The following is a 15,793-nucleotide window of genomic DNA, read 5'->3' as shown; positions in this document are numbered from 1 at the left end:
AGAAAATTTATTGAGTAAAAAGTAACTTAAAACGACATCTGAAATGTAATATGCAGCGGAATATAAAAATAGGAGCGATGCACTACAAATACACCCAGTTTGCTAATAACCCGCATGACGTATGGAAAATGAAATAAATCTTAAAGCTACTGCAATAAGAACTATAATAGTTAGACAATATAGAGGATTTAAAATTGCCGCTTAGAATGAAGGTATTGAATAATTTCATAGGAATCAGAACCACAGATGCCACTAAAAAACAATGTTTTTAATCGTTTCCAAGATATCTTTATTACTTGCAAGCTTGACTTCAAAGTAAATATATGCAGAAAATAGAAATAAATATATTTTACAAGTACTTATTCTCCTTTTCGAAATACCACATTCGATTTGATAAAATTCTTTCTTTTTTCTTGAAATTAAACTGCCCGTAAAATAAAGTCAACCCAGGCTTTTTAAAAGTAACACAAAGTAATTATAAGGAGACCTAAAATAATTTTCCAAATCTTATACTGTAAATATGTAAGGATTGAAGTATTCAACCAATTGAATCTTACCAGAATTATCTATATACAATAATCACGAATTTACATAGATGATATATTATAAAAAATTTCATAGATACGAGTAGGATTCGAACCGGCAACCTCCGATACAACACGTTCCAGTTCTTTACCAAACAAACTATCGTGTCATAGCATTTTTCATTCTACGTTATATTTGAATTATAATTAAAGCATGATCTCAACATCGCTTTAATGTTTAAAACATAAAAATAAGAATCACTACTGTATTCAAATACAAAATAAATAATTAATTTGATACAATCAGTATTTAAACGAGTCAAGAAGATAGATGTTAATGGGGAGACGGTGAATTAAATCTCATCTCTTAATGGTTCACATCCGTCTGCCTGCAATCTTTACCCGGGCACCTGCGCCACCTACAAGCTTCTGACGACCGGATGTTACAAGAACCGTCAACTGTCAAGTTTGTATAGACCACTGTCGAGATTTCCGATCACTCACACCTGACGGCTCGGGTAATGAAGAGATAAAACAATATAAATATTTGTTTAGACCATTTATAACGTAAATTCCAAACTCAGTAGAACTGACGTCAAAAACAATTTGCTTTAATCCTGATCAATACTCTTTTAAAAATAAAATCCGCCTATAAACAAAAACTGCGGCATTTTCCTATTACGTAAAAATGTTATAGTTTCACTAAGGGATATTTCATAATTGGAAGGTTCAAAAAGACTGAAAAAAATCACTCTGAATGCGTACATGAATAATAACAATAGTTACACATCTCATAGATAAAAAAAAACAGAGCAAATCAAGAATAAAGTCCGTGTTGGTTTATTATCTATGCCTCGAATAACGAGAAAGTTTAACATCAAAACATAGGTTCACAGGAACTGGCAGAAATAATACCAAAAAAAAAAAGCGGGCGACCTTTACAACACGAGTTCTGTTCGTACTGTTTTAATACTAACGTACATAACGTCCTTTGTCACTTTACACGCTATTTGAAAAGTAACACAAATTTATATTAACTAATGGCTAAATTCAATAAAATCAAACAAATACTTTTTAAAACTAAATAAAAACAATAATAAAATTTTATGAACACTCGCATTTTTGTTCATTGACAACAATTCCTTCTAATAGTATTGATTACAATGAGCTAATATTAACTAACAACCTGTGAATACATAAAACAATTTTAAATAATACGTTACATGATCTTATACGCGGCTAGTATCGTGGGATATCAAGTTAGTAACCCTAACAAGATTGAACGCCAGCGGTTGTAAGAAACACCTTAAGTGCTGATTCTATAGTGAAGGGTAAATATTATTGTATTAAACTAAAACAATCACCGTTATAATATCAAAGTAACACTATACTATTTAATATTAACATGTATATGTTATACAATTTACTAATATGAAGACAAAGAAATTCACGAGACATGTCCCACCAGTATTACCTTCAGATATCGTGGGCAGCACGTTGACGAAGTTAACAATACCGACGCCTGTTAGCTGACTCATTCACAAAAATCAATTCAACGCTTCTTAGAAACGCCAGCGGACTGTATACGATATTAAAAAAGCCTTAATACAACACTCCAATATCACATCTCACATGGGATTAAATTATTTTTTTTAGCACAAACTGATTTATGAATCACATATGCATAATCGGATAACTTAAGACGTGGAACCGTTATATTAAAAATCGTACGATCACTGAGCACTGTTTCTCATAAAAAAAAAAGGAAAAGAGAAATGGGAACTATCACATGAGTGCGACCTAGATATGTATATTTGTTGTGAGATGCGCAAGCGCCGTCCTCTCGCAACGAAGCGCAGGGGCCTACTGGAGAAACGAGTCGAACGCCCGTTCACTAGTTTACCTACTCTTATCTTTGGCCTCAGCGCATTCGCCTGGTTACTTAAACTTACTCAACTGGTTCCTTACAGACTGCATCGAATAGTTATATTTAAAGTTAAACCTTCGCAAATAATAAGAATAAAGTATTGGAAAAAAAATTAAGGTTTACACAGGAAAAGGATTATTTTTAATAGTATTGCAATGTTGTGCATGTCAACGTTTTTGAGTACAAAAATTATGTCGATCTGTTGTTTTGTAATTGAACCTAATTGTAAGATAATACACTACTCTATATTCGGAATTGTTGTATATCTAAATATACATACATACTACATATTTAGATAAGTTGAGTTCAAAGGTTAGTATGGAGTGTGATAAAAAATGTCAATACTATATTACGAGACAAAACGGAAATTTTCGCGACAGCTGAATTCCATTAAATATTTAAAAAAAAATATTAAATTGGATAAAAAAAATTAAAACGAAGACTTCACAATGTTTTTTAAACTGAATTAAAAAAAACATACATAGTCGTTATTACTTGTTACCAAAATAAAAAAATAAATAATCTGCTGTTTAAAAAAACATTTTCTGTTATCAAGAACTAAAATTATAATCCATTGAATGTTTGTTTCGATAAGATAACATTATTATTACTATTTTTATTTATCAACAACATTTTTGCCATTGGCGTACGAATTTTGTTTTCTTTAAATTTAGCTTAATGAAAAGAATAAGCCACTCCTATGGCAAATAGTAAAAAAAAAGATACCCAGTTTATGATATAACGAAAAAAGTGTTCTTAATGACACAGTGAAATTCAAATTCCCATTTCATCCGTATATATTTATAATTACAATGTCACTTAAAGATTTTTCAAGCCATTTTTTTTTGTCGGAACATTTACTAGCTGATAAAATTAAGAAACACATCCGCAGTAAGTTTCGATTGTGAAAAAAAATATCATTTAAAAATTTGAAATAGATATACAATTAAAAAAATTAATTGATTAAACGTAATTTTTACGTATACAAAAAAATATTTCCTACAACACAATAAAAAAGGAAAAAAAAACACAAATGGCACTTCAAAGAGCTTTCGATCAAAGACGATGGCCCATAAAATGATTTTCTTTCACGTTTTACGCGCCAAGACTAATCTCTTAAAAAGAAAATCCAAGGCTGAAAGAAAAGTGCCAATAAAATCTACAATAAATTGATTTCGACATCTAGGAATAAATTTAGTCATCGTCTATCAGTTTTAATGGAAATATAATGTGACTCATTAATATTGTACATACACCTCTTTACCGTACCGTTTGAATCATCATAAATAACAAATGATTGTGAACACACAGGACTGTATAGGAGATAGTGATTGTGACAATGTTTGTCAATCGAACATATACAAAATGAGATGAGAACGGCTGTGAAGTGTTGGTCTGGAGCCAATATCAACAAAGGGATACAGCAACCCTTCGTGTAAATAGTCTCTGATAGTCGATTTGGGATGTTAATATAAGAAAAAAAAAATGAAAAAACGTTTTTTTCCTCCATATGGTTTCCAAATGGATATGATATGGTTTCTAAAGTGTAGATTATATGGATATCTTCATTTATTTAAGATCAATTTTACATATCATTTACATTCATTTCTTACTCAAATCGGTTCATGTAATTATTTACTATACAAAGATATTATTGTAGTAAACTTTAGTATTGAGGAAAAATTTGCTTTGCCTTTGGAAAACCTCAGCGAATTTCTACGGAAAAGACGGATAGATCGACATCAAAGTGACCCTATAACTTCCACCTACACCGATTAAGAAACCTTATTTAGAAAAAAAAATTAAACCGACGAAAATACCACATTTTTAATACCACATCTCAGAGGTTTTGTTAAGCACTTTTCATGCTTTTTAAACATAGTTTCTAAATATAAAATAGTTTCTTAATATATTTTTAAAATTCCAAAAATTGAAGACATTAATTTTTTTTTTAACTATAAATATCAAATCATTTTGAATAATAGTAATAGAAATACTAAATTAAATAAAATGTGCTCAAAGTTAAAATATAAGATTAATCTTAATATAATGATTTAAATTTAATTTTAGGCTAACCGTTATACATAATGATGTCCATTTCATTAATGACAATATTATAGTTATAATCAACTGTGGTTACATCAATGAAGATTAATGAAATTAATGAAGGAATTATTTTTTAAATTAATTAATTATGGTATAATAATTGTTTATGATTACCAAATGTTTCATTATTAATACCTGTAATCTTTTAATTTCGATAATGAAGCTATAAAATAATATTATAGTTGTTGATAAACTTTAAAAGTAATCTGCAAGGTAAGTGAGCAGAAAAATATTTTCAAAATTTATAGTTTTATTTGAACGTTCGGTTAAAACGCCTGAATATAAAATTAGTCGGACAATTAACATAACTAACAGCATAGCACTTCGCTGTTTACATCTAAAATGTATTTATCACGTACAAAGGTCAACATTAACTGTAAATGACCGACAGATAGATTTAGAAAAAGGACATAATATTGTAGCGTACTATCAAAATAAAATTATGTCATATAAAATATACCAACAAATATATAATGGGAATAAAACTATTTTTTTTCATTTCGTCTGCCCGTGATCACGGTTGCTGCAAAGTAATCAAAACGTCGGGATTATGTAATTTAAAATAATAAAAAAAGACACGTAGTAAATCCGAAAATATTAATTTTATTTCAATTTTAAACGAATACTCGCGAAAGTCTTGGATATGAGTGTACAATGACAATGTTGAATAGGTACATTTTTTTCAATGAAACGTAAAAAATAATTAATAATTTTGTACACTTTCAAAGCGATAAAAGTATAACTAAACCAAATTTAGGACAAAAAATACATAAACAATCCTTTTTCATAATCAAATAAAAATGACACTAACATGTACACATATACACTTTTTTTAATAAAAAAAAACATTATATAATCAAAGGGTTATAACCGAATGCCAAATTGTTTTTTGACTAAAAAGGGGTTTATATAATAGGGTTAAAGTAGACTTAGACTCCTCCACTCAATGTCCGCATCAGCGAGTCCGTGTGCTAGACTCATTCATTTCATTAAAAACCCTAGCTTACTTCAATCTCATATAAAGCGTTAACAGTGTACAGTAAGGGTCGGGATTATAATTTGTCTTCTGACTCATGAAGTACAGGCCAGCTAAGCCTAACTTGAAATCATGTTCTGATTTTTATTCAGAAGAAAAATTCATTAGGAACCAACCAATAATTCTAAAATTATGTTCTCCATCTAAACATAAAACCTTCTAATTTTCTTAGATCTGACAACTTAATATGATTTTATTATTTTATAGCTTCAGTGGGAATACCAGTATTTACTAAATTTTATTTTCTGTACCGATGATAAAATAAAATAAAAATGGGAAAGTTTTAAATACATAGAAATGAATTAATAATTCTATGAAAATTCACCAACAGAGATTTTATTTTAATAAGCATGGATTAAAAAATTATATGGAATAACATTTCTCTTTTCTTTAAAAACTTATTTAAAAAATCAAGTGACTGTCCACACATATAACTAGGTCAGTATATACTTACCTTTAATTGGACAATTTCGACTTTATACTTTATGGAAAGACATTAACTTAATCGATTTAAAACAACAAAGTTGGTAACATAAACATATTTCTTAAATTTTCTCCAAAAATTTTTGTTCTTAAGACAATTTCGATTAAACGCTTATATATTATATAACCGGAAATTATAAACCGGAATAATAATATTAGAGTTTAATGCTTTACAACGTAAATAATACAATCTATGCGATATATTTCCTTCCTTAACAAATGTATGGCAGCGATTTAACGGTAAACAGAAAATTTACCGAAGAATATTACATAAATGTCATCATAATTTACATATATGTCACATAAAAGAATACGATTAAACACAACTCATAAGGCTTTACTCATAAAAAAAAAACTAAGACAAACTGTTACGTAATTTCAAATTTTCAATTTCGAATCATCCTATCTAAGAATAACTACATCAAATAATTTGTAAAGTTCACAATTTTAAATTTAGAACGAATTTAAAAACGTAAACAGTTTGTATGTACGCGCGAATTAATTTAAAGTCGCACCCTTCGTTCACCACAGACACAAACGTCCTGACTCTATTTAAACAACTGGGAACTTCATTAACAACCTGCGCTTGATTTTACCTTTTTTCTTTTGCAGACTGTCACAGAAGCAAATTTAAAAAATGTATATTTTGTATCGAATAAATTCATACAGCATAATGATACTAACCGTGTCACGATTATGATTATATTATAAGCCCCTGACCGCTTTAGCGCTGACAGCGCTCTATGTCACCAGGTCAGCGGTCAGCGGTTGTTAAGGGAAAAAATAAATAAAACGTATTGCGATAACATTAAATTCATTACATTTAACTACGTGACTAAACTGTCTACGTAAATGTAATAAACAGAACTTACTTTTCTTGAGGGCTCCGAATGTATCTTCATGGCCGTTGTACGATGCATCCTCGTCATACTCGTAAACCTTGAAACTATCGAAGGAATACAGTGTGACGGTTTCCTTTTCTTTTGCACTGAGAAAGTTAATATATAATCTTATCAGCCTTTCAAAGAACGCAAAACAAACTTCCCGTTATCACCGTCAATATATCAAATAAACAAGTTCATAAACTTAACAGTGAATAACGTCAGGGAAACTTCGTCAGCACGATCGAAGTTAATCAATCCACGAACGCAGGAAGCGGTATTACGCACGTAGCATTGTGTCACAGAACAATGGTTTCCGAACGGGTTGCGTTAACAAACAAAAATTCGGTATTCGAATTTTGAATTTGACGAGTTCGTGATGATAAAAACCGCACGGAATCCGAGAGCGTTCAGTTGAGCGGGAGCGCTCGTGAGTGTGACCGCGTGTCGTCTGGCTGGGCTGCAGTCTCCTCTCGCCGCGCCGGCGCCCGGAATTGTGTCAGACGGCACTCGGAGCACCCCAGCCTTTCATGAATACACCTCGCTCTAAGCTTAACGCATCAATACATTCGTTACCGTGATCACGTCCTGTCTTAATTGCTGCTTAGTATATATTTTCGCGAAACGTAACTATTGTATGCCTTACCTCAATGAAGTATTCAAATATAAAACCTCGTTTATTCTTTGGATGAACTAGTCAAAATTATACAAACACATACGTACTTTTTACTACTAATAGTTTATAAGCAGAAAATTAAAGATCATATATAACTTTACACTAATAAAAAAAAATACAACATATAACAATAACAAATCCACATTCTAACTCCTAATACATAAATAAACCTCCTTCCATTCTCATCATACTTACGTGGATTGAATCACCTCAATTAAATTCGCGATAGGACGTCAGTTGAATAATTAAACCGTACAATGGTATCGGCGAAGCACTTATTCATACAAAGCATTTTGATATCAGCATGCATTGTCAAGAGTTTGTTAAATTAAATCGAGGAAATAAGTATTCGACTGGCTATAATAATTATTTCCTACTTGAAAAAATATTTCTCGTATGGCAACCAATATCACAAGGGAAACGACCAAGTAGCCAGCTTCCAACGAATCGGAATTGGTCAATAAAAAACATTATTGCTTCACGAAAAACGATAACACGAATCTTATGGGTTTTTAACTTTGAACCCAAGGGTATAACGCCTCATTTGGTTCTGTTTAATTGACTTAATGCGGCTGTACAGGAAAGAGCGCTAAAAGAATAATGACCTTTATACTAATTACTTTGCAGTAGACCTTATATTCCATTACAAAAATATTTCTTTGAATAGTTGCACTGAATTGTATTTTTTTTTTTTTGTTTTATTCCATAAAAAAAATGTAGGACACATTTTACCATTACAAAAATGACAAACAAATTATAAAAAAAAATACCGACCACAACTTCTATAACTACGAGTATATATTAAGAGTTGTTACCATGTTGTATATAATTAATCAAGCAACTAAATAATCCCAATAGAAAGAACAGATCTTAAAATATATAAAAATCACATAGAAAATCTTCAATACGCAACCCGTAGCATCGACCTGTGACATTCAGAGAGCATTATAGGCCACTAACCTGGAGACTATTTCAAACTAGAACTAACCAACTCGCCAAGCATGCGTACCTTTTATAAGATATATAGAAGACATATATACTACCGTTATAAAGATAATATGCTTGAGAGATTACATTATAAACATTTATATTAATTTGGGAATTTGTTCTTATTACGTCATCCATTATCACGTTCAAAAAATTATCCAGTACAGACAAAACTAACGACACAACCGAAGCCTACTACAATTATTAACTATACCGATAAATATAATTTTAATAATAAATAGATGAAATACAATAACAACAGTACCGGTATTATTTGTAAGACATGAAATAAACTACACACAATGAAAACATTTAGCAATATCGTAAATTCTAAATCGGTAAAATTTTAATTCCAACAAACAACTTATGCTAGATTTATAAAGCTATGTGCTTCTCTAAAATTGATACTTTAGAAACCATCTGGGAATGTCAGTTGTATTACGAACGTGTCAAACGACTCGCACAACATTCAGTGCTCGAGGTGACAATCTACAAGTATGTTACAAATTAATTTCATATGACATATGTTTATTGTAATTACAATTAGATACATATCATAACAATGTATGTTTTATTTCAATAGTAATACACGTATGTGACGCCGGTAGGTTTCTCATGCGAAATTTACTTATAGGAATAACAAAGTATTTAATAATATATAACGATTATACGGGCAGACGAGATCTCGTCTGCTTGTGATCACGTTAGCTGAAAAGTAACGGAAACGTCGGGATTATGAAGTTAGAACAATAGAATTCTCGTAGTAAATCCGAAAAATATTAGTTTTATTTTAATGTAAACTCGCGAAAGTCTTAGATCTCATTATACGGAAATTGTTTCTGTATACGAGTATGTTGTGTATGTGTACTTTTCCTGAATGTTTTAAGTATTTTATATCTGTCCGTTTGTTTGTTATGTATGAACTCGACCGATTTTTATTTTATTCTTCTTCAAAAATGAGTAAGTTCTCAATTCGATTAAATGTTTGTTAAGCTATTTATTACTCATTCAATTAAAGGCCAATATACAAAAAAAAATATATCGAAAGAACAATGCCTGAGTTGCTTAGTATAATCGTCAGTAATTCATGCCCTGATTTAGACATCTTCGAGAAAATCCCACGAAACCTCATAACAATAATAGCGCGTATAACAAAGATGTTTTTATACACAGACAAAGCAAAAGACTACAACTAGATTGTTAATAAAGATGAAAAAATATTAAGTCATTTGAAATGTATGATTCGTTTAAAATATATAATTCGACACACATTTAACCGTCAGAATTGATAATACGTACAACATAACGTAGCTATTATTGCATCATTCGTTACAAAAATCTAACATAATATTGCTTAGATTGCATTCGTTCGTAAATTACGTAATATATATATTAAATGAACAAAAATACTACATCCAAGGCGATCAAAATTTTTTATCATAATATATTTTAACGTATGAAAATAAAATGCAAAAACAAAATATTATTTCGAATAACATTCAATACAAAATTCAACTAACGGTTACAGACCAACAAAAATAGTTTGATAATACCAATTTTAGAATGCTTTCGTTGGATGGTTTGAGCATAGAATATTGATTTGGATTCAAAATAGGCGCGATTGCAATACCAAGCGACCTTGACCTTTAAAACTTTCGATGAGCGATACAATTCCGCGTGATAACACGATGTTCCACACTATACCTGAAACAGCTTTCGTCTGAACAGAAAGTTGATTCAAACTATTCATTGATATTTGTCAATAACAAAGACGAGTAAATTTATTTGTATAGGTTATTCTGTACTTTTGAATATATAACACAGTAAAGAGATTTTTTTCGTTGTAAAATTATGAACGAAAAAAAAAATTTTGCATGGATAGTTACAAAAATATTAAAATACATTTTCCATTATAACGATTGACAAAAGGGCTATCTTGACCACTTAAATTAATACTTAAAAAACTATTTATTTTTTTAACCAATACTATATTAAGAAATACTATGTCAACTCATATATTTTGTATAGAAAATTTTTAATTTTTATTCTCCATACTTATAAAATTTGGATCGATAAACACCATGTACCAGTTAACACCAACTATTGAATTGCTATTGTATCTGCAGCACTATTTACAGTAATTCTATTTATTTATATAATAGAACACTTTTAGGTATAAATATTTGAGTACTCATATGGAAGATTTATGGGTCCATTTTTTCAAAGGAGTTTGCCTTCGAAATAAAAAAATAAACATCACATTTACCAACAAATATATATATACACATATAAAATAATTCACATATCAAACATCATGCTTATTAGATTTCTTTTATAATAATCAATTTCTTTATAATATATAACAAACAAAAGACATACATTCATCACATGCACTATTCGGACTTGACTCAGAGTAAATTTTATCATATCATGCATCAAATTATAATTAAAAATATTAAATATTGAATTAAAAGCAAAATTAATTGAATATGTTTATTCACAACCCTTAAATAATGAAGCTATTATAATGTGTTTAAAAGAAATTAATTGTTACTTGAGGCATACCTATATTGTGAAGTTATTTGGTTATAAGTAGAATATTATTTTAGAAAAGTTTTTCACTGTTATACTGTTATTAATTACTGTTGCATGTTTATCCACATTATGTTATTATGTTAACTATATTTATTAGCTTTAATTTATTTGCAAGCAATTTATGCTTCTCTTCTTTCCAATGAATTTACTTCTATAATTAATTCATTTAATAATTAATGTATTTCTTTACTGAATCAAATACTGGTTTCGGTAAATTTGAAAGTAAAAAAAATGCTGACACAAAAACTGTCAATATTTTTTTTATCTAGAATTGTTTAAAAAGAAGTTAATGTTGAATTTAAAAAGAATTTTTTATCCTATATTATTTTATTGTAATAAGTCATTATAAGAATGACACAAATTCTTAACAGATAAAAATGTTGACCATATAATCAGAATATTTGAAAGGATTATAGATTAGATATACCAAATAAAATAAAGGGTATTTCTTTTTAAATTGGTACCTACTTATACATTTCTGAAGCAAGTGAAATTTTTTCTAATGATATTGTGAAATTATTTGGACATAAAGTGTTTTTAGACATTTAGACATTATAAGAATATTTTAGACATTATAAGAAAGAAATATTTTATAAGCATCAATTCAACATTATGAAATGAAATTGTTATTCTGATTTTATATATTTTGTGTTATTAGTAGTTTACGTAGTTGAACTTCCCCATTTAATCGCAAATACAAACTTCAATTATAATGAAAATCATAAAAGGAAAACGTCAACAATAATAATGCCGAAACAATATCTCTTACATACAAAAAGTTAGAGAAGTTCAAAAAGTTTATCTTAAGTAAATAATATATGTTGTAAATATGATAACTACACCCAATACCAAACGTAGCTAAGAAATGTTTATGTTTTGATCATTGAAGGTTTGTGTACATAACCAAAAATGTTTATAAATTAATTTCACATTGACAACTACAAACTTACCTTCTTTGACATTCTTCGAAGACTGCGAGGATGACACTCCGGGTATTGTTTTATCACTCGCACAGTACATTTTAAAAGCGTCCACAAAAATTATTTTAATTATATCTACTTTATTTAGCACAAAGCAACATATTATTATCTTACAATCAGTATGATAACACAATACATTCGCACATAATGCGAAACGCGTCGGCCATTCCACATTCCGATTGTAAATACGGTGTCATAGACAACATATAAATTAGGCTATCTATATACTTACGTACCATATCAATAAATTTTAGAAGTTTTAACCGAAAAAAATAATTTGATAAAATTACTAATTGATTTGTATTTTTTATAATTACAATTTACTTTATTTTAATATTCTTTGGATAGTTATTTTTTTCCTTTCTTTAGTGTTTTGACATTAAGTCCGAAGTAAAAATGTCAACATTTTCAGTAATTCAGGAATAAAGTTGTCCCCGTGTCCTGCGTACGTAATTATATTAAATAAATTATGCAAATATGATGCAGCATCAGTATTGGGTTACGAAAAAGACTGTTCAAAAAAAATTTGGTTCAAAAGAAGACGAATGTATTGTTTCTTCTGATGCCGAGCTCGACGCAAAGTTGGAATTGTTTCAATCAATATCTGAAAGTTGTTTGCAGTTACAACGTTATTTGGACCAGTATCAAGAACGACTGTGTATTTTAGCCCAAGAGGAAAATTCTTTGGGAAAATTTCTACGAGATGCTGGTAAAAACACAGACGCTTCGGGTAAACATATGGTATCTGCTGGTAAAGCGATATCATATTCGGGGCAGCAACGCGTATCAGTGAGACCGCCATTATTAAGGCTTTATCACGAAGTGGAAACGTTTAGATGTCGTGCTGTTAAAGATATGCGTGCAACTGTATCAGCGATGGAAAAAGCGCGTATTGAATATCGGGCTGCTCTTAGCTGGATGAAGTCTGCAAGTACCCAATTAGATCCGGATACTGGTCGCGGTCTTGACAATTTTCGTAAAGCCCAGGGCCAGGTCCGCGAAAGTAAGAAAATGTTTGATAAGCTGACTCTTGATGTTTTACAAAAGGTACGTTATTTTGACCATGCTAAAAACTTGTGGAACTTTATGTTTTTCTTATATTAAGAAATATCTCTTTCGAAAAAACTGCTTAATGTTGATTAATTGTCGTTACAGATTGATTTGTTAGCAGCAGCTAGATGTAACATGTTTTCACATGTATTGTCCAACTACCAAAGTTCATTCTTGGCTTTCTCCACCAAAGTTGCCCAAACACTCCAAGCCACCATCGACACTATGAGTGAAGCCCCACAATATGAGTTCTGTATTTTGAAAAGTCTAGGACAAGTGGATTCCAACCAGGAAGAAAATGGAGTTCCTGATAAAGATCAAATGTTATTCTTCCAGGTTGATACTTAAAAAAAATATTTTTATACATACAATAATGTCATATTAATAATATATATATATAATGTGTATATTTTTAACATAGATAATTTATTATAACATAACATGATTACAGGATGATTTCAAAGATGATGCTCAAGAAAATTCTAAGCCTGAATCTAATATTACTGATAATAACCAACCATCCAACAACACAAAAGACGAACCATCGACATCAGGCAATTTAATTAATACTGAAATTGAACATAATGACATTAATGAAGATCTTGCTGGATTAAACCTTAACTGTGGAGATCAACCGGCTAACTTTGGATCGTTTATGCCCTCGCAACTATTACAGGTAATTTACAACTTATTTTTAATATACAACAAACTTAGAAATTGTTTGGAAATTTTGTAAGCAAACCTAATATATAGCACCTTTGTACCCATAGATAGTTAAATAATATGTAGCTAATCAAGTCATGTTATTTTAAATCCCCAAAGCAAATGGATGTGCAATATTCTAGAGGTTTGAAGCTTGCATCACGTGTTCATAGATTTGTCATTCTACATTTTCATTTCATTGTTGTCATTGAATTTTTATTAAATTACCTTAACTCTTAAAAAATATGTTCTTTAATAAAAAAAATCTCAAAGTTTCGATTAATTATAGATATAACTTAAGTTTGAATATTGTTATAAAGATGAAAGTTTAATTATTACAGAGTTTAAATATGAATCTACATGAAGGTTCATTGGCGCCAGTTCATATTAACAATCAAATAAAACCATCCGAGCAAGCACAACCCCCAGCGAAACCCCTTTCAGCAAAGGAAAGTAAAATGGCCTGGTTTAAGCTGTTTGCTGAACTTGATCCCTTGGCCAATCCAGACAATATTCCCGGCTCAAATCCAAACCAGAGTCATGCAGCTTAAACTATGGTGTATGATAAAAATAAAACTCAGTTCAAACCATTGTCTATGGTACAAATAAAAGACAGTGCTAACTATGGTCTATACTCTATAGTATGAATAAAAGCCAGTCCACAACTGCTAGCTTGGATCACATATATAGATGCATTGGAATAATTTGGAAAAACAACATTTTGAATATTTTTCCCTAAACAAATAAGGATTTTGATATTTATTATGGACAATCATACTTTTTAAAATAATATGTAAATCTATGAATTACACAGATAAAGTAATGCTTAGATTTTTATATATCATTGAAGAGATTGCTCAGCAAACTTGTTTTATTTGCTGTAAGTACAAAAATTAATTGATTTTTTTTTTATTGCTATTATTATATTGACTATTGTTTACACCTTTGTCTTTGTTGTATTGAGTTTTACATGTATAATCATGAACAAATATTATTTAATTTTATATTGAAACAGGGTTGATAATAATGTAACAACTAGTGTCAAGATATAATGTTAATATGAAATTAATATCTAGAGTTTGTATAATAGTTATATTGTGTGGTACAACTTTAATATATACCTTTAGATTTATATAGTACAACTACAATAAATAACCACATTCATTATATTTTGTTTCCGACATCATCAATAAGAGTATCGGCTAAATTCATACAATGTCTTACACTTATTATTTGTACAGTTTATATTCATGCCAGAGTTTTGAGCTTTTAATTCTTTATAATGTATGATTTAATCAAACCTAGTCACTTTGATCTGTTGTTTTGTATTGGACACCAAAGAGTTTTATATGTAAGCCTTTAGATTGTAAAAATGTTTTATTTACATTCCATAATATGTTATTGTAACCTTATATTTTAAAATTATATCCTTAATAAAATTGATGTTAAAATGGTATTATTTTTTTCTACATATTATGTATTATATAATTTACTATCTGACGTGCAGGTTATACACCACATTTTAATATTTTTTTTATGTGACAAGCAATTTTTTTTTTTTGCACAAAATAAAATAAAATTAATGACCATGGTCACTGTTGCGAAAATTAAATTTAATGCCATCCTGTACGCAAAAGATGTTTTAAGGATTAAATCAATAAAAAAAATCCCTATGATATCATAATAAAATATTTGTATTGCTAGTTTAACCCGTGAACAAGCAAGACACTCCTTCGCTTTATTGGAGAAGTGGTATCTAGCCACTAGATTATGTATAAGTAATATAACAGGGTTAGTAAGTAAAAGGGATCTAAAAAGGGGTGAAGCCTAATACAATCTTTTCTTT

The 15,793-nt window shown here is 29.5% G+C and overlaps 2 protein-coding genes across 5 annotated transcripts in view; one reads left to right on the top strand and one right to left on the bottom strand.

The window, feature by feature from the left end:
• Positions 1 to 12,383, bottom strand: part of LOC116772252 (cyclin-dependent kinase 14) — a 51,521-nt gene extending 39,138 nt beyond the window's left edge. For 2 of the 4 annotated variants that reach the window (XM_032664351.2, XM_032664354.2), the window contains exon 1: positions 12,166 to 12,383. In XM_032664351.2, the coding sequence (XP_032520242.1) occupies positions 12,166 to 12,235 (70 nt within the window). In that variant the 5' untranslated portion in view covers positions 12,236 to 12,383. Of the gene's footprint in view, positions 1 to 1,998; positions 2,398 to 6,948; positions 7,160 to 12,165 lie in introns of those variants that run through there. The other 2 variants (XM_032664353.2, XM_032664352.2) reach the window with 2 other exon arrangements.
• A 206-nt stretch (positions 12,384 to 12,589) lies between these two features.
• Positions 12,590 to 15,403, top strand: LOC116772568 (islet cell autoantigen 1). Its single transcript, XM_032664798.2, has 4 exons — positions 12,590 to 13,242; positions 13,351 to 13,581; positions 13,697 to 13,921; positions 14,289 to 15,403. Exons 1-4 carry the CDS (start codon positions 12,673 to 12,675, stop codon positions 14,496 to 14,498), a joined length of 1,236 nt encoding a protein of 411 aa, XP_032520689.2. The 5' UTR covers positions 12,590 to 12,672; the 3' UTR covers positions 14,499 to 15,403.
• Positions 15,404 to 15,793: the final 390 nt, after the last annotated feature.

Source organism: Danaus plexippus, chromosome 12, assembly GCF_018135715.1.
Source record: "Danaus plexippus chromosome 12, MEX_DaPlex, whole genome shotgun sequence".
NCBI classification, from domain to species: domain Eukaryota; kingdom Metazoa; phylum Arthropoda; class Insecta; order Lepidoptera; family Nymphalidae; genus Danaus; species Danaus plexippus.
The sequence above is the reverse complement of the archived record's forward strand: the minus strand, read 5'-3'. Positions and strand labels throughout refer to the sequence as shown.